We start from the raw sequence: 23,517 nt of genomic DNA on the forward strand, positions 1-23,517 counted from the left end.
TCAGAAGGTCGGCAGTTCGAATCCCCGCGACGGGGTAAGCTCCTGTTGCTCGGTCCCTGCTCCTGCCCACCTAGGAGTTTGAAAGCACGTCAAAGTGCAAGTAGATAAATAGGTACTGCTCCAGCTGGAAGATAAATGACATTTCTGTGTGCTGCTCTGGTTCGCCAGAAGCGGCATAGTCATGCTGGCCACATGACCCGGAAACTGTACACCGGCTTCCTCAGCCAATAAAGCAAGATGAGCGCCACAATCCCAGAGTCATCTGCGACTGGACCTAATGGTCAGGGGTCCCTTTACCGTTTACTGGGGGCCAAGGTCCTCCAATGCTTCATCGCGGCTCCAGTACACCACTGTTCACACCCAAAGGGGAGCACTTACTTTCTGGAGTGGCAAAGAGCCTTAGGATCTTCGCCAACTTTCCTCCTGATTTGCTCGTGCAAACGTCTCGTGGTAGTTAGACAAAGGACCCTTCCAGGCTGGTGATTGATTCTGCAGGTGTGCCCTGCAACATTTCATTGGTGCAATAATCGTGCATCACTGGCAGGGTTTATGCCGGATTGTCCATGCATCATTCTGCTTTATTAGTAGTTTGTGATGTTTCTGCAGTGTTCCTGCATTACTGCCATCTGGAAGTGCCCTGATACCACCATGAACATAAACTATGGTGAATGCACATTGACAAGGAGGTCTGCAGGGTGTTGTGGATGATCTTCATTGGGCATTCATTCTGATTTGTTTATGGGGCTGTTATACTGCAATGTGCATTCATCCTGATTTGCTTGAGGCTGTTTACATGTCTCCCATTATCTCCCATTATCTCGTTCATACAATACTTCTCAGTTCATTTCCTTGTCACTTTTCAAACCACAAAAGTCTTTTTTTTTTAAAATGGATTTGTTGTGGTAGGGCGACACAACCTTTCTTATTCCACCAGGCCTATGCAGGCAATTAAGAACACATCGTTCTGCAATGGTTAATTGATGCCATTAACACCCCCCCCCCACACTTTTTATGGTTTTGTTATGCAGTTTTATGGTTTTATTGCTGTGAATGATACAGCAGTATACAAATATTGTTATAAATAACTAATAAATAGTAAATAAATGTGTAAATCTATATTTCAAGTATATGCACCCAAATCCCTCCCGCAAAATACAGCATAGAGCAGCCTTCCTCTCAGTTGGTTAGAGCGTAGTGCTGATAATGTCAGGGTTTCAGGTTTGATCCCTCGATGGGATAGCTGCATTGCAGAGGGTTGGACTAGAACAGGGGTCTGCAACCCGCGGCTCCGGAGCCGCATGTGGCTCTTTTACACCTTTGCTGCGGCTCCAGGGCGGATACTAGCGAGGGGAGGAGGTGCATTGTGCGCCCCGACACTCCCCACTGTGGCGGGCGCTGTACTGGCTGTGACATCGCATGGGGGCGGTGCATGCGTTAGTCACGCACCGTCCCGACGTCACCTTCCCGCCCGCTGTCAGATCACGGCTCCGGAGATATATTTGTTTTAAATGTCGCAGTGGTTTTGCGGCTCCCAGTTTTTTTCCCCTTCGGAAACTGGTCCAAGTGGCTCTTTTTGCCTTAAAGGTTGCAGACCCCTGGACTAGAATGATCCTCAGGGTCCCTTCCAACTTTGATTCTATGACTCCTCAACCTTAGGGTTTTCATTCACCCGGAATTTCTCGAACATAACAGTAGAACCACAACCGGTGTCCGGGAAAATCCGGACGTATGACAAGCACTTTCGGCGCTGTCGCTTTGGCCGATTTTCTTTAAGAATAGCTCAACAACCACCAACTTTCGTCTCCGGATTTTCACTCCTTGAAATACGGCAACCCTACTTGGGTTCCCATGTGCCATTGGACTACCACTCCCATCATCCATAGCCAGCTGAGGCAGCAATCAGGGATGATGGGAGGGTAGTCCAACACCTGGGAACCCAAGGTTGAGAGAGGCTCCTTTAAACTTGAATTAAGCCACGAAATTAACATGTTGCAGACAAACTTTCCTCCAGCAGGGGGCGGCAACCCCAGGCCTTAATCCCCCGCTTCCCCCTCTCCTTTTGCTCTTCCCCAGATGACAGAAGGAGGAGGCAGAGCTAGCATGACGTCACTGTTTGTTATTTGCAGCCTTCCTGGTTCTGCTCTTCTCTCGGCCCAGGATATTCTCAGCTGCTGCAGGACTGCCGCCCGGCTAAAGGTTTGTTTTGCGTCTCCCTTTCTAGAATCTGATCTGTGCTGAATCAAACCACCGATCCCCTCTAGCTGAGGATTGGAGAACTCTGTAGCCGTCGAGGGGCTGTTGGACTCCAACTCCCATCAGCCCCAGCCTGCATGACCAATGGTCAGAGAGGATGGGAATTGTAGTCCAGCACCGCCTGGTGGGCCGTATCTCCTCTATCTCTGGTTTAGCTCAGTTTTGCTAATTTAGGCTGGTAGTAGTAGCTACCCAGGGACTTTCTACCTAGTATTTCCCATCTCTGGAGATGTCGGGGATCGATGCTGCGTGCAATGCACGTGCTTATTTTTTGAGGACCTGCCTTTCTACTTAATGGGGAAGTCACACAATTAAGATCTCCACTGTCTTCTGGATTATGCATTTTATATACAGTATAAGGAAGGGCTGTCAATTTGGATGCTTTGTGCTGCAAAAAAACCTGGACTGTTGCCTTGTTGTTGTTGTTTAGTCGTTTAGTCGTGTCCGACTCTTCGTCACCCCATGGACCAGAGCACGCCAGGCACTTCTGTCTTCCACTGCCTCCCGCAGTTTTGTTGTCTGTCTCAAGACAGTAGCACTCTTGACATGCTCGTAGCAGGAATGCATGAAGTTCCTTCCTCCTTTATTTGCTGTTCGAAGTTTCAGCACCAGTTTTTAAAAAAGTGAGGTGGTAGAGGGCAGAAATGGGAAAGCGCATTTCTGCAGGGTGGTAGTAGGATAAGTGTTTTTGGTGAGTCCTAGACAGTGAAATAACCATATATGTTACAGGGAGGCCTGCAAAGTGTGGATTGCATCCCTCTTATAATTTAGGAACTTAGGAAAGCTGCCTTATGTAGAGTCAGGCCATTGGGCTATCCAGCTCAGTCCAGTCATTATACTGACCTGCAGCAGCTCTCCAGGATTTTAGATAGGGAACATTTCTAGCCCTGCTTGGATAATTTGGAGGTTGAATGTGGGACCTTCTGCATGCAAGGCTCTACTCCTGCACCAGGGCCCTTCCCTATTTCAGCTCTATGATTCCCCATTTTCACTTTATAGAATCATAGAATATTAGAGTTGAAAGGGACCACAGGGATCATCTAGCCCAACCCCCTTTCAAAGGAAGGATTATGGCTCTGATTCATGATTTTATGTGGAAACACTTTCCCCTCAAGTAACGTGATGGGCTAGCTATGTGAGATGCATGTGAGCATTGGGCACATCTTTGACAAGGAGAGTGGTGTGATTGGCTCAGCTGATGTATGTACACACATACACACGCACTACCTGAGACGCTCTTGGATAGGATAGGGCAAAGACATGCTGCTCTGTGCCTGCCTTGTATATTTCCACGTGGCTGAAATGTGTCCTTGAACTCTGATTATGCCTCTTGCTTGGCTGGATAGAGAGGGTGTGTAGAAATTAGGTTACTGCACAAAGGTAGCATTTACATTCACTGCTCCGCTCACTTTTGCCTCTGGCTTGTAAGGATGGGTGCTAGTCTGAACTTTGTACATGTCTTATTTCCGCTGGGAGAGATCATCAGGAGGTTTGGGCTGGGTGTTCATCAGTATGCGGATGATACCCAGCTCTACCTCTCTTTTAAATCAGAACCAGTGAAGGCGGTGAAGGTCCTGCGTGAGTGTCTGGAGGCGGTTGGAGGATGGATGGCGGCTAACAGATTGAGGTTGAATCCTGACAAGACAGAAGTACTGTTTTGGGGGGACAGGAGGCGGGCAGGTGTGGAGGATTCCCTGGTCCTGAATGGGGTAACTGTGCCCCTGAAGGACCAGGTGCGCAGCCTGGGAGTCATTTTGGACTCACAGCTGTCCATGGAGGCACAGGTCAAATCTGTGTCCAGGGCAGCTGTTTACCAGCTCCATCTGGTACGTAGGCTGAGACCCTATCTGCCTGCGGACTGTCTCGCCAGAGTGGTGCATGCTCTGGTTATCTCCCGCTTGGACTACTGCAATGCACTCTACGTGGGGCTACCTTTGAAGGTGACTCGGAAACTACAACTAATCCAGAATGCGGCAGCTAGACTGGTGACTGGGGGCGGCCGCCGAGACCATATAACACTAGTCTTGAAAGACCTACATTGGCTCCCAATACGTTTCTGAGCACAATTCAAAGTGTTGGTGCTGACCTTTAAAGCCCTAAACGGCCTCGGTCCAGTATACCTGAAGGAGCGTCTCCACCCCCATCATTCTGCCCGGACACTGAGGTCCAGCGCCGAGGGCCTTCTGGCGGTTCCCTCATTGCGAGAAGCAAAGCTACAGGGAACCAGGCAGAGGGCCTTCTCGGTAGTGGCGCCCGCCCTGTGGAACGCCCTTCCAGCAGATGTCAAAGCGATAAACAACTACCTGACATTCAGAAGTCATCTTAAGGCAGCCCTGTTCAGGGAAGTTTTTAACGTGTGATATTTTACTGTATTTTTGGTTTCTATGGAAGCCGCCCAGAGTGGCTGGGGAGGCCCAGCCAGATGGGCGGGGTATAAATAATAAATAATAATAATAATAATAATAATAATAATAATAATAATAATAATAATTATTATTATTATTATTATTATTATTATTTCTATGGCTCATGGTATGAGTTTCGTATGTACTCCTCATGAACCACCTTTGATCCTGGTACAACAGCTTATCTCAAATGTGACCTGGAAAGAACGCTTAGCATCCTGACCCTGAAAGCTGCATAAAAGATCAGAGCACTAATCCTTTGCCAGAAATATATCTTCAAGGTAAATTTGTGGTTCAGGAACTGCAAAGATAAATATGTGGCCCTCCCAAAATTAATGGGGGTCCACTCACTTCAAACATATATTACAAAACAGAATACGAAATGTACTAGAATGAATGAACAAGACGTTACGGGGTGTTATGGAAGAGGTAGTACCTCTGGCGGGAGACACATCTTACTTCTTCTAGGGTAGTTTGTCCACCTTTGGTCCTTATCCTGAACTCATCTCTCACCTGTGGCTCCCTGAAGCTGTCACCATGCGACAGCGGCCACACCCCTGGGAAATGGCTTCAACTGGCCGGCTAAACCAGGTGAGGGTAGCTGATGAGACTCAAATTCAAATCAAAATCTAATTTGTGATGGAGATGCAAAACAGAGATAGGAACCATATATCATGTGTGGCGGGAGTGTGTGTATATTAAACAATTTTGGAGTGACATTCAAGAGGAACTTTTTTAAAAAAGCTTAAAATACAATGTAAAAAGAAACCAGAGGCATACCTCTTGGGAATTATATCGACTGACATTCCTGCCGCTAGGAAAAATGTTTTCTTATATGCAACCACTGCGGCCAGAATGATTATAGCAAAAAATTGGAAGGGGGAAAAAACTCCCTCAATAAGAGAATGGCAAATAAGATTTTGTGAATATATAGAATCAGCAAGTCACTGTGTGCATTGTCCCATAATCTTTGCTTTAAAGCCTTTTGGGTGCCTTCATAACCCAGGTAATACAGTTGGGGGGGGGGAGACAGACCAATAGACTTTGCTCGTATGCTCAAGACATCGATTCCATAAATCATATTTTGTTGCATTGTGCAAAATATGAGCAGGCCAGGGCTGAACTGATACTACCCTTGCTGGTACCTTTCCCAGGAAAATCAGAGGCTCACTATGTCAGGTTCCTACTGGAAGACCGGACAAAAGCTAGAACGTTAGCAGCGGCAAAGTTTTTATCGGTGGTTGCAAGAACAAATGAGCCCTATATTCTAAACAAAATGCTTGATTAACCTGGAGGTAGGCTGTATGAATTGTGTATTGATTTGTAATGATTTGTTGGGTCTCTGGACTGTAATAAAGAATGATTGATTGATTGATTGATTGATTGATAGAATCAGCAAGACTTACAGCAGTGTTAAGAAGCCAATCAGACCAAAAACTGATAGAGGAGTGGACTTGCGTGAAGGAATACATCCAAAAACATTGTTCTGGTATTAATATATCAATATGTAATGAATGAAACTTATAGAGTAAAAAATTAGGAAGAAATGGGTATAAGATGAGATAGTAAAAAATAATATTGATAACACAGTGAAAAGAAGAAAAGAAACAAAGGAAGCCACATATAGGTGGAGGGAAGTCAAAATTTATATCTGCATGTTTAGTTTGTATGTTTGTTTCTTTTTTTGTAATCTAAGTTGAGAGGTGTATGTATAATAAGTTTGTTTAGTGTTCTGGTTTGTGTTTGTAAGTATTGCATTTATCAATAAAAGTTAAACAACAACAACAACAACAGTCCAATCAGGAGCCCCTGGCAAAATGGAGTCACTATTGCTACTACTAGGCCCGTTGCCGGTGGTTACCAGGCTGTCATAATTCTTCAGGCCCTCAATGGGCACCTCCAGCTGTGCTGGAAAAAAAACAATCAGACCAGTGACATGTCTGAAATTTTTTTGAGGATCTGTGACAGGGGCCCTTGCCACAAGGCCACCCAGAAGCCAAAGACCCTGATGGCTCGAGAAAGGGGCACTGCAGAAGCCATGACCTCAGCCCCACTCCAGCCTCTGCTCCGTGAGAACAGCGTGCTTCTGCTGACACCTCCAACCCAAAATTCAGCAAAAGCGGGACCTGAGAGAATGACAAAAGTCCTGAAGGAACCTTCAGTGCTGAGTCGGAAAGAATACCCACTGAATAAGGAAACTGCTGCCTCCACTCGGAAGGGTCTGAACCTAGTATGGAAGAGAGTGTGCTGTGGGGATGAATCAGAGAGGGGCCGAGTGATACATCCGGAAAATAATGCGATGGGGAAAGCCAACCGTCCCTGGGGGACCATCCCCAAAGGCTTTGGGGGTTGTGTCCCCCAACCTCCTTGTTCTTATGATAAGCAACTGGCAAGAATGTCTAAAAGCCTGGTGGCAAAGCCAGGGGGCCTACTCCACGCACCCCATATGCAAGCCAAAGGAGACCAAGTGGGGGTGCCCGCCAGGGGCCCCCCTGGCACGTTCAGGACAGGAGTTGTAGGGTTGAGAAGAAGCAAAAAACCACCTCGCCAGACCTCCTTCTTCAAAGGTAGGGCGGCTCAACACCAACCTGTCTGGATCATAGTTAGCAATGACACAGGGAGCAGGTTGCTTATAAAACAGGTAGCTCTAGCAATCGAGCCCAGCTGCGAAGCAGGCTTTAAAATGCTAAAAGTCAGAACGAAGGTAAACGAAACCTTTCTAGAGCAGTCATATTCAGTGCGTCCAGACCCACGTTGGACTCCCAACCCCAGAACCTGGGACTTTTACATTTTCACTGTGTAGCCTTATGAGGCTTTGCCCTCGGGTGGGAAAAATATTGCGCCTGGGAAAGGGAAGTGGGAGTCTTAACAGACATTCAAGGAATAGTTTCGGAGAAAAGGCTTTTTATTTCTACCATCCATGAACTGGTAGAAGGAGCAAGTGTGATAGTCCACAAAAGCATGCATGAGTTCACAATCATGTGCACAAGCATATATACCCCTTTTCAGTTCCCTCCTCCTTTCTCCTCCTTCCAGAGTCCTGCCCCATGAGTTCCTCTGAGCATGAACAGAAAGCTCCTGTCTTGGGACTATTGGGACTCTTCCCAGGAAAGGGGGAATGAGAAGCCGAGGGGGTGGGTCGAGGAGCCCTCGTGATTCAGCATGTCCAAGATGTTGCAACCGAATGAGATAAGATTCGTTTCTCAGGCCTGAGTATTCTTGGCAATGACAGAGCCTATTCATTAGCCTTTAAAAGTAACATTTTGCCTATGCACAGCATCTTGTGAGAAAAACAGAGACAAGCAGAGAAAAGCTGTTTTGGATTTTTAGAAGACAAAAGGAGTTTGGGATAGTTTTGAGGCCTGGTGTGATTATTGAAGCCTGGGGTGATTTCAGACAGGATTTGGGTATCCTGTCCCTTCAACTGCATATCACACATTGAGGTGTTGACATACTGTCCGTCCTGTCCCCCCCATACAAGTGAACCAGTATTTCATGTATTGTTGGTTAAACATTTGAACCCTTTTCGTAGCTATGTCCTCGCTTTGATTTCCAGTGGTTTTCTCCTCAGTGAAGCTTGTGGTTGTGCAAGACAGCAAGTCATCATTCCTATTTGTGAATGCATTTTGTTACATCCAAAAGTCCTATCATTTCCTTTCTTTCTCTGTTACCTGCTGCTGCTGCCTTTTTCTTTCCCTGCCTTCCTGCACTTTTTGTCCCCCACCCTATTTTGCTTTTGTGTTCCTCTCTCATCTTCTGCCTTCTTTATGCCTCCTCAGCCATTCATCTCCTGTCACTTCCATGTGTGTTGCCTTCTTTCACAATCCTTTCTGTTGTTGTAAATAAAAATATGCCCTTTTCCCTTATGGGGTATCCAAGAGCCCATATAGAGTCCTTACATAGGTTCCCTATTGGTAGGAGAAAATAACAGAGGCCAACCAGAGAATATTGAGAAGCAAAGCAGCTAGTAAGCTTGATCTTTATTGATCTGTTGCAACAGGGTACTCCCCTCACACACAGGAGAGGAAGAGGACCCCCAAAATTGCTGTGCAAGGGCTTATAAAGACTTTTGAAATTCCCATCCAGACCACCCCCAGAAACATTATGCATACATCACAGAAGGGGTGTAACCTAAGACCACCCCTCAGATACATCCCACCTACATCACAGAAATTTAAATGTTTTTCTCCTGTTGTTGTTTATCTCCTGTCTAGCAGATTACTTGATTGGATTTCCTGGGGAGCCTGGCCATTCTTTTGTAGTGGTAAAATACTTATTTCCTGGGCCAGGTCACAGGCTCACACCTTATTCAAACAGACATATCCTTGAGACAGGATTTGTGAGGAAAGAGACAATGGGGAGGCTTTTCCAGTTTAACCTTGCAGAGGAAAGAGACAATGGGGAGGCTTTTCCAGTTTAACCTTGCAGAGGAAAGAGACAATGGGGAGGCTTTTCCAGTTTAACCTTGCAGAGAAAGGATTTGGTCAGTTTAGGAACCAAAATGGTTCCAGGTTGGCTTTCCTGTGCTGATCTATGTACGTGTGGTTATGAACGTTACCATATATCTAAGACCATAAAATTCCTATCACACTGTCACCAGCTGTCTGTCTACCTGTTGCCTCTTCCCTGCCGCCCCTTCTTCCGGCACATTCTCTTTACCTTCTCAAACATTTCTACTCTTTTTCTAACCTCCTGCTTCCTTTCACCTGTTGCTATTGCCTTTCCGTCTCTTTTTCATTTTCCCTTTTTGACTCTGCTTGCTTTCTTCCACCTTGTGCTGCCTTCCCTCACACTTTAATTCACACCTCTGTGCTCCTGCTCCCTCCTGATGTCAACTTGTCTGAAATAAAAAAGAAAGAAAACTGAACAGGATTTCTGGGAAAGATTCATCGCTCTCAGAACCTAACATTGGCAGCGACTGTTCCTTGTCGCACCTTTGAAATTTGAAGAAAATGCTCAGATTTTCCCACACTGAAGTAGCATATAGCTGTAGGTTTTTTTAAATTAAAAAGTCTCCTTTTAGTTTGCCATTTTACAATTCTTTTTTTTTAAAAAGCAACTAAATAAAAGTTATTCTTATTCTAAATCAACACTGAAATATTAAAGCTGAAATTCTATGCATACTGACTTGAGAGTAAAGCCCCGCCCATAGTTCAGCCTTGGGAAACCTGCTCCCAAAAAAGAATACAAAAGATCAGACTGCGGAATTGCCACAGTCCTACCAGGACACATGTTTACTGAGAAGTAAATGAAAAAATGAGAATCCCTCCCATGTTGTTGTTTAGTCGTTTAGTCGTGTCCGACTCTTCGTGACCCCATGGACCAGAGCACGCCGGCACTCTTTTTTTTTTTTTAAAAAAAAAGATATTTATTAAAGTTTCCAATTTTTTGCAAACAAAAGAAAAAACAAACATAAAAATATTAAAAACGCTGGCACTCCTGTCTTCCACTGCCTCCCGCAGTTTGGTCAGACTCATGCTGGTAGCTTCGAGAACACTATCCAACCATCTTGTCCTCTGTCGTCCCCTTCTCCTTGTGCCCTCCATCTTTCCCAACATCAGGGTCTTTTCCAGGGAGTCTTCTCTTCTCATGAGGTGGCCAAAGTATTGGAGCCTCAGCTTCAGGATCTGTCCTTCCAGTGGCTGATTTCCTTCAGAATGGAGAGGTTTGATCTTCTTGCAATCCATGGGACTCTCAAGAGTCTCCTCCAGCACCATAATCCCTCCCATGGTTGAAGCTAAAAATCCCCTCTCCCCATTAAACCTCAGGGAATCCAGTGCCGCAACTGCAGCAATGGAAACCCTATATACCCTGCCCTTTAAGAAACCTACCAAACCTTAGGTAGGTTTGAGGGCCTACTTAGAAATCAAAGTGAATCTATCTTCTCCAAAAAGCTCCAAAAAGCAGATCAGGAGCATTAAAAAGTAACTTGTCGGATTTGATTTCACAGGGACTGCCTTAGCTGTTGCACATGGAAACATGGATGTCAAAAGGAAGAGCAACCATAAATTTTCCAGGCCGCCGTCTCCCAATCTGGTAAGGCACACTGAGCTTACTTATTTCACAGCACCCTGAGCTCCCCTTTTTGTACCCAAGAGTGACACTACGCTGAGCACCCCAGGGCATTGTAGGAAATAAAGATGGATTAGCGCTGCTGCCATTATTCCCAGGCAGACCTGAAGAGGCCTGTCAATGTAATAGGACCTCCCAGAAGATGGCACTTTGCCCAGAGTCCCCTCAAACAAGGAGCTGGCGCTGAATAGGTTTATTTTAAACATTTATTTGATTTCTGGTTTTCCTCCAAGGAGCTCAGGAGGGCATATATATTGATCTTCCTTCACTTTTATTCTTGTAGCAACTCTTTCAGGTAGGACTGGCTGAGTGTGAGACTGGCAATACCGTCTTAAGTTTCAGCGGATGAAAGGTTTCAGCAGATGTGTAAAGGTTAACAGGAAAGACTCCTGCTTAATCTCCCCTGAGGCTCCTCCTGCTCCTTCTGTTGAGCGGGTCCTGTTTGTTGTCTGCTTCTCAGCCCTGCCCTGCCTGGCACAGCTGATTTTTTCTTTCTCTTTTCAAAAAAGGATCCTGTCGTCATCATGGGTAATATCTGCCGTGAGCAATTAGGAATTTGGAGATAGTCCCTTACTGGACTGTACAGTTATTTTGACTTGGCAGAGTCTGCTGTTTTTCCGCTAGTGGCAGAGTTTCCTGTCCCTGTTCCCAGCTGTTTGTTAGGTCCCGGGCAGCAGTCAGGATCCTTCCTGCTTTAGCTCTAGTCAACTTTCGAGCCCTTTGCTCCTGGGTTTTTTTTTTGCAAAGCTCCTACCCTGGTGACAAGGAGGAAGCGGCAGTCCTAGTGATCATGGCGATGCACAGCAGGGTGCCAGAATTTGATGTGGTAAGTGAGCTGTGTTGGGGGGGGCACTGGATCATTATTTTAAGGTAACAGAGTGTGGCGCAGAAGTGATCTGTTGCTTTGGCTGATTGTGGAGAGAACAGTGGTGTAGTTTGGCGATTTTGGGTTCTGGACTTAATGGTGCTTAGAGAAACCCCTTCCTCCCATCTTTTTCCACTGATAAAGTGTATGACCTTTGAAATGTGGGAAGCCATCCCTGTGTTATACAAAACATGAGGGCTGCACTTTTACAGCCCAACTCCCCATCGAGAGATCCAGTATCCCTTAAGTCCGAGAAAAATGAGCGTAGGCAGGAAGCAGTTGAGGAAATCAAGGAAAATCTTTATTTTCTGTTGTAATGAGAGCCCCCCACCCACCTTGCAAGGGGGTGGGGGGACCCAGAACAAAGGTGTGTGACAACTTTTACAGACTTTAGAAATTGCCCAGCCCCATAGCCAAAGATCACTCAAGCACCACAAACATAAATTTGAGAGCATGACTTGTCTCCTGTGACTCAAGGTACCTGTCAATACCTGTTAGCTGCTTCTCCTGGCCCAATGAATCCATTGTCACAGATCTTCCCTGATTTATACACAGAAGATGCCCTTTTTTGACAGGTCTGCTCTGCTTTTAATAAGACACTTGCCAGACTGGTTCTGCCTGTGCTCTGGCTCTGGTTGCGGATTCTGGTGTGTCCACTGAACACCCGCCCTCCTTCCTTCCCTGCGGGCCCAGCACATCATAGGATCATGGAGTTGGAAGGGGAACCCCAGGGTCATCTAGTCCAACCCCCTGCAATGAATCGTGCAGTGCGCAAGGGGGAGCCAGCCTAAACTTGCCTACGACCAGCCCAAGGACATGGTGCATGCAGGCATTCCTTCACTGGCCAGGAGGAGAAGAAGGCTCTGACCCAGCCCCAAAGGCCTGGCTTGCCTCCCCCCAGTTCTGGGAGTAAAATACTTTGACCCTGTCGTAATGTTTGCATTGGTGTGTGCCTGTCTCTGTGGCCTCTGACTAACCTGTGAAAGGTTAGTTTCTCTTTCCTTTTTGGGACCTTGCAGCCGAAGCTGTGCAGCGTAGCTCTTCAGGACTTAGTAGCCAATGGCAGTCCTAGCAGAGTAGACCTAAATTAGTTATGTACATTAATTTCAGTGGGTCTGCTCTTATTTATTTATTTATTTATTTATGCATTTATATTCCACTTTTTTCTGAGGAGCTCAAGGTGACATCCTCATTTAATCCCCGCAGGAACCCTGTGAAGTAGGTTAGCCTAAGAGAGGCACTGACTGGCCCAGGGTCACCCAGTGAGTGTCATAGCCAAGTGGGGATTTGAACCCTGGTCTTCCAGGTTCTAGTCGGACACTCTAACCACTGCTCCACTCTGGCTCTCAGTAGGACTAGAGTAGGACTCCTGAGTAAGGTTAGAATTGGACACAAATGATGATGGGAGTCGTAGTCAAAAACATCTGGAAGGCATCAGGTTAGCAGAGTGGACTATGGTCACTACACAGGAGATTAGCTTTGTAGATTGGATCTTTTAATAGTGCAGGTAGCATCCTTTGTGGACGAAATTTGTTGATGTTCCCTTGCTGAGTATAGGAATCTAGAAAGGAGCCTCTTAGGGGAAAAGCACTTTCAGTTTTACTTTTTTACTCTGACTGATAGTGACTTGCATCCCTGCAGGATTCAGGAGAAGCCCTGCCTGGGTTCTAATAAAGTTTTCAGCCCTTTGTTTACTGAATATTTGTGGAATTAGGACAATAGCCGGGACTCTGTGTGTGGTTTCAAAGTGTTGTACCGAAGGAACCCAAATTCTGAATCTCATACAGCGCAGAATGGGGTTGTATCCAACATACAGTACCCTCCAACATTTCTCGGATTAAAATAGGGACGTCCCATTCCATAATGATAATTTTACTATTTATACCCCATACATCTTATTGCGTTGCCCAAGCACTCTGGGCAGCTTCCAACATATATAAAAGCATACTAAAACATTAAACAAACTTCCCTATACAGGATTGCCTTCAGACAGCTCGGGGACATTCTAAGGAAAAGCGGGACATTCTGTGGTCAAATCAGAAACTGGGACGGCTTCTCTAAACAAGGGACGTCTCTAGAAAATAGGGACACTTGGAGGGTCTGTATCCATTATTAGTTCTACTCAGAATTGGAATTAATGGGCACAATTTACTTAGCTCCATTTATTTCAATGGGTCTGTTCTGAGTAGTTGGAAAGAGCCCATGCATTTTAAAAAAATATATATGCATGTACCTTTGCTTATTTACCACAGTTATACTCTTCTTAGTTATGGAACAAGCAGCTATACATAGGCCCCTACTGAATTTCTGTTGATAAGAGCTGTTTGACAGCAGAACGGACTCCCTCAGAAGGTTGTGGACTCTCCTTCCTTGGAGGTTTTCAATCAGAGGTTGGATGGCCATCGGTCATGAATGCTTTAGTTGAGATTCCCGCATTGCAGGGGGTTGGACTAGATGACTGTTGGGGTCCCTTCCAGCTCTACAATTCTATGAATTAATGAAAGTCTTATTAAGCCAACCTTGTGGCTTCTGATATTTCAGGACTCACGTGCTTTCAAGTATTTACTGAAATCATAAGGGCTGAAAAGTGAAAGCCAGAATTAAGAACATAATGTGTTCGTGTGCACGTGCATAACTTGTATCAAGGTGTAACTGTCAGAAATAGATAGATAGATAGATAATTTGTTGTATACGAACCGTAGACTGTTGCAAACAAAGCTGTACAAATTTTCAAATGAAAGAAGGCAGCTGTGCAGAAAGTTAACCCCCCCAAAAAACCTTAAAAAAACATCAGCAGGAAATGAATGAGCTTGTATCCAATCTACAATTGATTGCAGAAGCATGTAAAAAATGTTGCCTGCATCTAAGATAAATCTAGTGCATTCCAATAATGCCCTCCTATGGATAGGCTGGGAAATAATCAATGATTTGAAAGGTTGAAAAATAGCCTCCAGAAACTGATGGAGCAACTTAACTGTGCTACATTTATTGAGCTTCCTCCAAAATAAATGGAACATACTTTCCACTGAGCGCTCCTAAGCAGAATTGGGAACTGAAATAAATATTCTATATTTCTGTCCTCAGACATCAATGCTTGCATATTATTATTACATACCCTGCCAAAAGCCCCAACAGGAGTGCTCAGAGGTGCGCACAATGCGAAGACGTTAGAATAATGCAGGCATAAACACAATACAGATAAAAACAGTTTTTTAAAAAAACAACAACACACACACCAAAGAATTGCTTACAATGGGATGATAGAATTAGAACGGCAGCAGAAACAATGGGATTCCAGCTGGCCTCCATCAGACCCAGAAACAGTCTGTGCCCTTTTTCATAGGGCTGCGTTTGTGACTGCTCTGGAATGCCCCTGCGGTGCTCTGAGCTTTCCCATGACTCGCTGGCTCTGACTTTTGCTTTGTTTGTGGGTTCTGTGTGCATTTTTTTTCAAACTTCCCTAGCAGGGACGTTGCTAGGCATTTGAACGATTTGGAGCACGGGAGCCCATAGGAACAAGTTTGCCTAAGGTGTGCATTTGTAGGTAATACCTAGAGCAGCAGTGGCTGGTGTCCGTGGAGAGCAGTAAGGTAGCAGGCAAAGAGGCTAGCAGGAGACGTGGCTGGGGACAGGTGGAGCCAGAGCCAGGGCTGGGCGATACAGTCATACCTCATGTTACGTTTGCTTCAAGTTATGTTTTTTCAGGTTATGTCCCACGGCGACCTGGAAGTACCGGAAAGGGTTACTTCTGGGTTTCACCGCTCGCACATGTGCACAAGTGCCAAATCGTGGCACTTCAGGATGCGCTTTTTTCATGTTGCGAATGGGCCTCCGGAATGGATTCCGTTCGCACCCAGAGGTACCACTGTATCTGGTTTTCAGCATTGTGATATATCACCCGCTAAACATCACCATACACCGATGTATCATAATGTCTGAAATAAGGATGGAGCCGTGTGGATGCATTGGGTGGTTTCATGGTTTTCCTGGTGTCATAATTTTTGTGTAGCACACACACATAATGATTTGTGATGTATTGCCATGTCAAAAATTATGAAACCAGTATCACAATATGGACTTCAAACTGGTTTTGGATGATATCTCGATATATCGCCCAGCCCTAGCCAGAACCAATAACGCGCAGACCCAGCTAATTCTAATGTTGCCCCGTCCTCATCCTCCCAAGTGAGTTCTGCAAGGGCAGCACTGAAGTGACGGGGGAAACTGGTAGGCAGTGGTGGTGGTCCTGGCCAAGGGCAGACTAAGGTTGGTGGAACTCTGTGCAATTCACTCTAATGGACCCACCCCACATGGTATAGGTACAAATTTATGATTTACATGTCACAGAAAGCAAGCCAACTAATTTCCAACCCAAATCACTCCTGATACACCCTTCTCTTTCATTTTCACTCCAGTCCAGATCGTCCAGACTTCAATTAAGGCTGCCTCCGGCAGTGCCCCTGTTTCCTATTTTCTTTCTTCCCGTTTCCATACGTGTTGCTGCTGAGTGTGGCTGACTAACACTTTCCCCCTTGTCTGCTCTTCTTACAGGATGACTTGGAGCTTGGGGACTTGATTGAAATATTCCGCTTTGGATACCAGCACTGGGCCATCTACGTGGGGAACGGCTTTGTGATTCACCTGGCTCCACCCTGTAAGGAATCGTAAGATTAAGATGGCCAAGTGACTGGGCGGTGCGGTGGGTGGAGGAGGTGATCTTCCCCTGTGCATCTTAAATTCAGCTTGCTTCCTGCGTTACAGGGGTTTTTGGAATAGATGACCCTTGGGGGTCCCTTCCAACTCTACAGTTCTGTGAAAATGCTACAGGTATGGAGCTTTTCACAGCGTGGAGAGCACCTTGCTCATCTTTGCTAGTCAAGCTGCAGTTAAAGGCATTAAATCAGGGGCCAGCAAGAACGATAACAACCCTAGCCTCCATAGGCCTAGGGGAAGGTTTTCAGTATTTTATTTTATTACAGGGTAGGTTGATAAATAAATAATAGTAATAGTAATAGTAATAATAATAATAATAATAATAATAATAATAATAATAATAATAATAATAATAATAATAATTTATTTATACCCTGCCCATCTGGCTGGGTTTCCCCAGCCACTCTGGGCGGCTTCCAACAGAATATTAAAAATGCAATAAAACATCAAACATTAAAAACTTCCCTAAACAGGGTTGCCTTTAGATGTCTTCTAAAAGTCAGGTAGTTGTTTATTTACTTGGCATCTGATGGGAGGGCGTTCCACAGGGTGGGTGCCTCTACCGAGGAGGCCCTCTGCCTGGTTGAAATTGGTGCTGCACCAAAAACTTTTTCTGTGTCCCCACTACCACCTGAACATTCTCCGTCAACAAATCACATACAGTGATACCTCTGGTTACGTACTTAATTTGTTCCGGAGGTCTGTTCTTAACCTGAAGCACCACTTCAGCTAATGGGGCCTCCTGCTGCTGCCATGCCGCCACCGTGCAATTTCTGTTCTCATCCTGAAGCAAAGTTCTTAACCCGAGGTACTATTTCTGGGTTAGCGGAGTCTGTAACCTGAAACATCTGTAACCTGAAGCGTATGTAACCCGAGGTACCACTGTATTCCATTTGAAAATAATCGAAGGGGAGAGAAAATGCCCGTGAAACCCTAATGGGTGTGGTACAGAGCTCCATTTGCAGGCATCTCAATTTTGCAGTGGCCCAAGGGATACATCTACACCATATGTCTTAAAGCACACTGAATGCGCTTTGGAAGCACATGGCTTGCCCCTCAGAATTCATCTGTTAAGGGCTCTCTGAAGCGTTAACTACAGTTCCCAGGATTCTTTGGGGGGAAGGAATCTGTGTGCTTTAAATATATGAGCATTGAAGGGACATGGGTAAAAGGTTTTTGTAGCCAGCTTTCCCCCATCATGGCCTCTCCCCCCCCCCCCCAGCTGAATATGCAGGAGCAGGCTGCGCGAGCATCATGTCCACCCTAACTGACAAGGCGCTGGTGAAGAAGGAGCTGCTACGGGAGGTGGCAGGGAAGCACCGCTACCGGGTGAATAACAAGCACGACACAAAGTTCCCGCCGCTGCCCAGGACCAAGATTGTTCAGCGGGCTGAGGAGATGGTGGGCCAAGAGCTACAGTACAAAGTCACCAGCGAAAACTGCGAACACTTCGTCACTGAGCTGCGCTATGGTGTGCCCAGGAGTGATCAGGTACTATTCTTATTGTTTATTTACTCAATGGCATTTGCGCCCTGCTCTCAGAGTGGCTTCCAAAAAAAAAGAAAAAGCAGATCTAAGATGGCCCCTCCCTCCCTGCTCACTGTCTTCAAAAAAAGACACGGCACACAAGGAAATAGGAAGGGGAGGGAGGAGGAGAAAGCAAGCAAGCTCATAATGCTAGAACTCGGGGGCACCCAATGGAATTTTTGAATATTTGGGGCATACAAAAGGAAGTTATTCTTCACACAGCACATAATTAAACTATGGAATTGGCTCCCACGAGCTGGAGTGATAGTCACCAACTTAGATAGCTTCCAAAGGATAGCATCCTGTGTGAAACAGGATGCTTGGCCTTTGGCCTGATCCTATAGTAGCAGGGCTCTTATATTGTGCAGCATGAAGCCACTGGATGCATAAAAACCAGATCGTTTTGGAATAAAAATTGTCCAGACCCATAAGTATTATTCAAAGCTTTACTAACCAGAACTTATTCAAAACAGGTACAAAAACACCAATGATACATGCAGTTAATTCCATAAAGCATATGATTATCCAAGCATAGGTTCTTCTTCTTAAATATATATAACACAATAAAGAAGAAGTGTGCATGCACACGAAAGCTCATACCAAGAACTAACTTAGTTGGTCTTTAAGGTGCTACTGGAAGGAATTTTTTTATTTTGACCATGGCAGACCAACACGGCTACCTATCTGTAACTGTATATAGAACACAGTTACTATCAGAGCACAAATCAATGCTCTGTCTCTCCCACAGCCTGCATCCAGCCTAAAGCTATGCAACTCCTTGAGAGGCCCCTTTACACACTGTTTTGTTCTCTGTGGCATCCAGAGAAGGACTAACGGGCAACTCCCTTCTAGATGGAGATTTGCAATTGAATAAATTAATCACACGCTCTAAGATTAAACACTTGTGTTTCAGCTAGCAGAGAACAACAACAGTTCTTCTAAACTCAGTCAGAGCTCAGAGAGAGCTTCAATGGAAATTTCCAATGTTAAACCCTTTCTGCAATATACATACAGGCACTTTCCATTTCAGTGTGCAATTAAACATTCATACTTAACATCCTTCTGGTGGTCTTTGCTGACTTGGCTCCCCCTTTGATCCTGCAGGTCCGAGACGCCCTGGTGGGGGTTAGCATCGCAGGGCTGGGTTTGGCCGCCCTGGGACTCTTTGGTGCTGCCGTGGTCAAGAGGAAGAAACAACAGAACCAATAACAGAACCAATAACAGAGACTCTGAGATTTCCGTGCTCCCTTGGTTTTTTTCTTTTTCAGGTTTCGTGTTCTTTGAACAATTACCTCTTTGGGGAAACAAACAAACAAGCAAGCAAGCAAAATACTTGCTCCCATTTTGGGCCACAGCCTTGGACGCCCACTCCCGTTTCTTAACTCCTTGCTGAGAGTGGCTTGCTTCTCTCTGAGTCCCAAGTCTAAAGCAATTCTTCTCGGCCTCCCTGGAGTGGAAAATTGGAATGTCGGATGCTGCCTTTAGAGACCATTGGTCCATCTAGGTCAGCACTACCCATGCAGATGGGCTGCACCTCTCCAGGGTTTCGGACTGGAAACTAGGGATGTAGGAGGGCATCCCTTCCTGTATTTGTCAACTGCAGTGCTGTCTCTGTTCTGCTGCAGTTCGCCCTCTGCCCCAAACAACGTCATTCGTGCCGTCTGCCGTGGCAAAACCACATAATTTGCATCATTTACGTAATTAATTGTGTAAGTTACGTTGTCATTACGTTATTCCACTCTCTTCATTTCAGTGCAAAGGAAACACAATCCAAATGGAGGGAAACAGTGTGATCCATTGGGTATTGATTGCAGACTGAATGCAACAGCAAATGCCAATCATACTGATTTTCGTTCCGGACATGGAACGAATAAGCAAACACCGGCAATTTCTGCTTCTGCCTTCCGTTTTTGTTGGAATTCCCCGACATCCCTCCTGGATACATTTCCAGGCCTACCTGGAGATGCCTGGGATTGAACCTGAGACTTTCTACATGCCAAGCAGTTGCTCTACCACTGAGCTTCAACGGCCCTTCCCCAAAAGATGGCTGGGGGCTCTTCCTTTGGGGCATGAGCCTCCACAGGCTGTGTCCTGCTCCTGCTGTTCAATGGGCAGTGCCAGGGATTGGTACCAGTTTGGGAAGGGCAAAGCCTCTTCCCTTCTCCCCCTGCAAACAGTGACGGGGTGGTCAGGGGGAAGCGAGTTCTCTCGCTCTGCTGGACCCCTAGAGTCCCCACTTACCCGTGGGGTTTTTTCGGGGAGTCACCTAGCCCTGGCGTTTCCCCCCGGAGCCCTAGCAGCCCGAACCGTGTAGTCCTTTACTCTGACGACACAAAGCACGCCGCCATTCCCTCCGCAGCAGACTGGAAGTCTAAACAGAGGAGTTTTTAGTTGGTAGCTTAGGCCTGTAGCAGAAATGTAGCTAAACATGAACCACGAGGAGAGCATAGCTTAAACTGGCAGTGGTAGAGGTGATTTTCAGCACTCATTTCTTTTGTTTAACACTCCCTTTTGGGCTGAATTTCTGTATACCACTGCACAATAAAGCGCTCTGGATTTAGATTGGGGTGTAGTAAGGTGTAGGTTCTAAACAGCACACGTGGATTGTATCCAAATTTTACTTAGACTCATGGAAATGAATGGACCTAAGTTGGTCATGTCCATTAGTCTTGATTTTGTTCTGACTAATACAGTATTGGACACAACCCTGCCTATACAGAGCATAGCATGTATTTGCATATTTTGTTCTTATTCTGCATTTTAGTTTATTTATTTTGAAAGATTCATAAATTGGATAAGGCAAGAGCTCTCTAAGTGCTATATGTAATAAACTTCTAGATAGACCACAGCTAAAATCCACAAAGCTACCTTTAAAAAAACTAATATACATAAAATAATTATGATTAAAATTCTGAGGAAATCAGTAAGGTTGTTCAAACAAACATAGGTGAGATATATGTCTGGGTAGGCTTGCTGAAATAAAATTTGTTATCGATAGGCATATAAAACAATTTAATGAGGGTGCCTGACTAATTTGTTCCGTACTTTTTTTTAGTGATTTGTGCTATCTGTGCTGGATTTGCTGGCAGTGGGAAAGGATAAGGAGCCTAATTCAGGGCCCCAAAGGCCTACTTCAAGGCTCTGGGCATCTTATTCAGCACCCACTCCAGCTTCCAAGCACACACACTTTCAAAGGATATATTCACAGTCATAAGGACTAGAAACTTGACTTTAAAAAATAACTGAAAGGTGAGGTGCTCAGGGTCTGAGCCCAACACTATTTTGTGTGTGTGTGTGTGTGTGTGTGTGTGTGTGTGTGTGTGTGTGTGTTTGCTTCTCTAGCATCTCAGACATAGAAACTGCCCTGGCAACATCCCTGCAAAAATGAAGACCTTATAGCTGTAAGATGGATGTGGTGGCCAGCTTGATGATTTCCCCCCTCCTCAAGCCACTACTTTGGCTGAAATCCTTACCCTATGCCAGGCATGTCCAACAGGTAGATCGTGATCTACCAGTAGATCACTGGATGTCTGTAGTAGATCACCAGTAGATCACTGCTCCCCACAAAGAAGCTAAAAAACTTTGGCTCCCCTAAAAAAAGCTCAACAAGCTCAACATCTTTGCCCTGCACCCCTAAAATGACCTGAACCACCAAAAACAGGGCTTTCCTTCCTAAAAAAAGCTCAATGTCGTTTTCCTCTTCCCTAAAGAAGCTCAGCAACTTTTACGTGAACCCCCAAAAGGGGGTAGATCACTGCCAGTTTTAACTCTGTGAGTAGATCGTAGTCTCTTGGAAGCTGGCCACCCCTGCCCTATGCTATGTCTCTTTATCTCTCCTTATAACATGCAGTTTCTGATGCCCATTGAAAGTGGCCTGCCTAACATATTTTTTAGGGAATCTTCCAGGAGCTGCTATCAGTCAGTTTTATTGTGTAGCTAATGATAATATGTTAGTAAAATCACAATTGGGGTGGGGGCAACCTTTTTTCTCTGCCAAGGGCTGCATTTCCTTAGGGATAACCTGTCAGGGGCCACATACTGGCAGAGGGTGGAGCTGAAGCCAGCAACCAAAAATGGACATATCCAAGCTGGCTGCCTGGGAGAGAAATTACTTCTCCCAGTGGTCTGAATCAGTCACTTGCAGAGGGCTTGTCTACTCTCCTTCCATTTCCCTGCCTCTTCCTCTCCCTTGGGACTCCTCCAGCTACATGAAATTCAGCTGAGAGTCACATAGGACTCTCTTGGCAGTGGAGTCTGCTCCATTTGGGCACATGAGGCACTGCCCCCCAGCCCCAGCCTGCCCTCATCCAGCCCTCACCTGTCTGCCTTCTTCCTGACGACCAATCCAGAAAGTTGCCCAACTCCTCCTTCTTAGTGTTGCCCCTTGTCGAACTCAGCAGGGAGGAGGAAGATGGGGACAAAAGTAGAATTCGTTGGCTCCGTCTGCATTTGGCTCTGGTGCCGCCTTACTGTTGGGTTCCCTGCCTTCCACCCCACCAATCCCAGTGGGTACCAGCCACCACCACAAGTTGCCTGTCCCTGCAAGAGAGGATGATGGACTGCAGAGCAGAAGGAATGCCTCCCAAAAAGCACATCCAAGGAGAGGTCAGTGTGGCCTCCTCCACTGGTCCAGAGAAGGAGCAGATGCAGGGAGGCATTAACTTTTCTGCCAGTTGTTCTGGGACTACAGAACGGAGCCATCCATCACCCAGAGGACAAAGGGTTGGGGATGGGAGTGTTTTGGCGTTTGTATTGTTGCAACCTGTAAAGCCACCTTGGGCACCCGTTGATTAGAGGCGAGAGTCTAAATCTTCAAAATGAATAACAACAAAAAAGTGATTTTTAAAACGCATGTTGCAATCTATAACAGGGCAGCAAGCTTTCCCGTTGCTACACTAACAACAGTGATGTTGTGACTCTGCTCATTTTTTACGGTACGTTTTGTACCAGCTGTTCTAATGTTTTATAAGTGAGATCAGTAAAATAATTCCATGAATATAAAACGGGCTGGACTGATGGATTATTTATTTAGGAAATTTATTAACCGCTTGCTCAAAACACAACACACACAGACATCTCCATGCTGTGCACGTTTTCAGCTATATAGAGAACAAGCTGTGTGTGTGTGTGTGTGTGTGTGTGTGTGTGTGTGTAAATCCACCCTCGCACCCCTCCGTTATTAAAACATTTAAAATAAATGTACCTAAATCATGTGTCTACAGATACGCTTGATGAAACAAACAAGTTTTCAGCAGGCATCTAAAACAGTATAGTCAAGGTGCCTGCCTTTTGTGGGAGTTGGAGAGGGGGTCTTCAAGGCCTTATTTATGCCAGCATTCACAGATGTAGGCTATGTACACATCACCATTTATTCTGACTCCCATGAGCTGCCCACAACTGGTGTTTAGCCCAGCGCACATTACACTGGCCAGTATTCGTGTGTGTGTGTGTGTGTGTGTGTGTGTGTGTGTGTGTGTGTGTGCTTTAAATGTATAGTGTGCATGTAGCCAGTATTTCAAAAGTATTTTCTCCGAAAAATATGTTACTTTGTGACTATGCCAAGGTCTGCATCCTTTTAAAAATTACTGATGGTTTGATTTTTAAACAGCAGCACAACTTGTGATACATCGATATACACACACACACCAAATCCCGGGAACTGCAGAAACCTGCAATTCCCAG

The 23,517-nt window shown here is 45.5% G+C and overlaps 1 protein-coding gene and 1 long non-coding RNA gene across 4 annotated transcripts; one reads left to right on the forward strand and one right to left on the reverse strand.

The window, feature by feature from the left end:
* The first annotated feature begins 2,041 nt into the window (after nt 1–2,041).
* LOC310694598 (phospholipase A and acyltransferase 3-like) lies at nt 2,042–20,846 on the forward strand. Of its 3 annotated transcripts, none has more exons than XM_083477830.1 (5): nt 2,042–2,196; nt 10,609–10,694; nt 16,147–16,249; nt 17,531–17,799; nt 18,940–20,846. In XM_083477830.1, exons 2-5 carry the CDS (start codon nt 10,638–10,640, stop codon nt 19,042–19,044), a joined length of 534 nt encoding a protein of 177 aa, XP_083333956.1. In that variant the 5' UTR covers nt 2,042–2,196; nt 10,609–10,637; the 3' UTR covers nt 19,045–20,846. The 3 variants fall into 3 exon arrangements, with proteins under 3 accessions (XP_083333956.1, XP_083333955.1, XP_083333957.1); XM_083477829.1 differs by lacking the exon at nt 2,042–2,196 and adding an exon at nt 6,535–7,225; XM_083477831.1 differs by lacking the exons at nt 2,042–2,196; nt 10,609–10,694 and adding an exon at nt 11,179–11,556.
* A 306-nt stretch (nt 20,847–21,152) lies between these two features.
* LOC310694612 lies at nt 21,153–23,313 on the reverse strand. Its single transcript, XR_014519770.1, has 2 exons — nt 22,498–23,313; nt 21,153–21,289 (listed from the first exon to the last, which is right to left on the reverse strand). It is a non-coding gene; the product is annotated as an uncharacterized lncRNA (long non-coding RNA).
* Nucleotides 23,314–23,517: the final 204 nt, after the last annotated feature.

This window comes from Podarcis liolepis (assembly GCF_965112155.1).
Source record: "Podarcis liolepis genome assembly, chromosome: 15".
Lineage (NCBI taxonomy): Eukaryota > Metazoa > Chordata > Lepidosauria > Squamata > Lacertidae > Podarcis > Podarcis liolepis.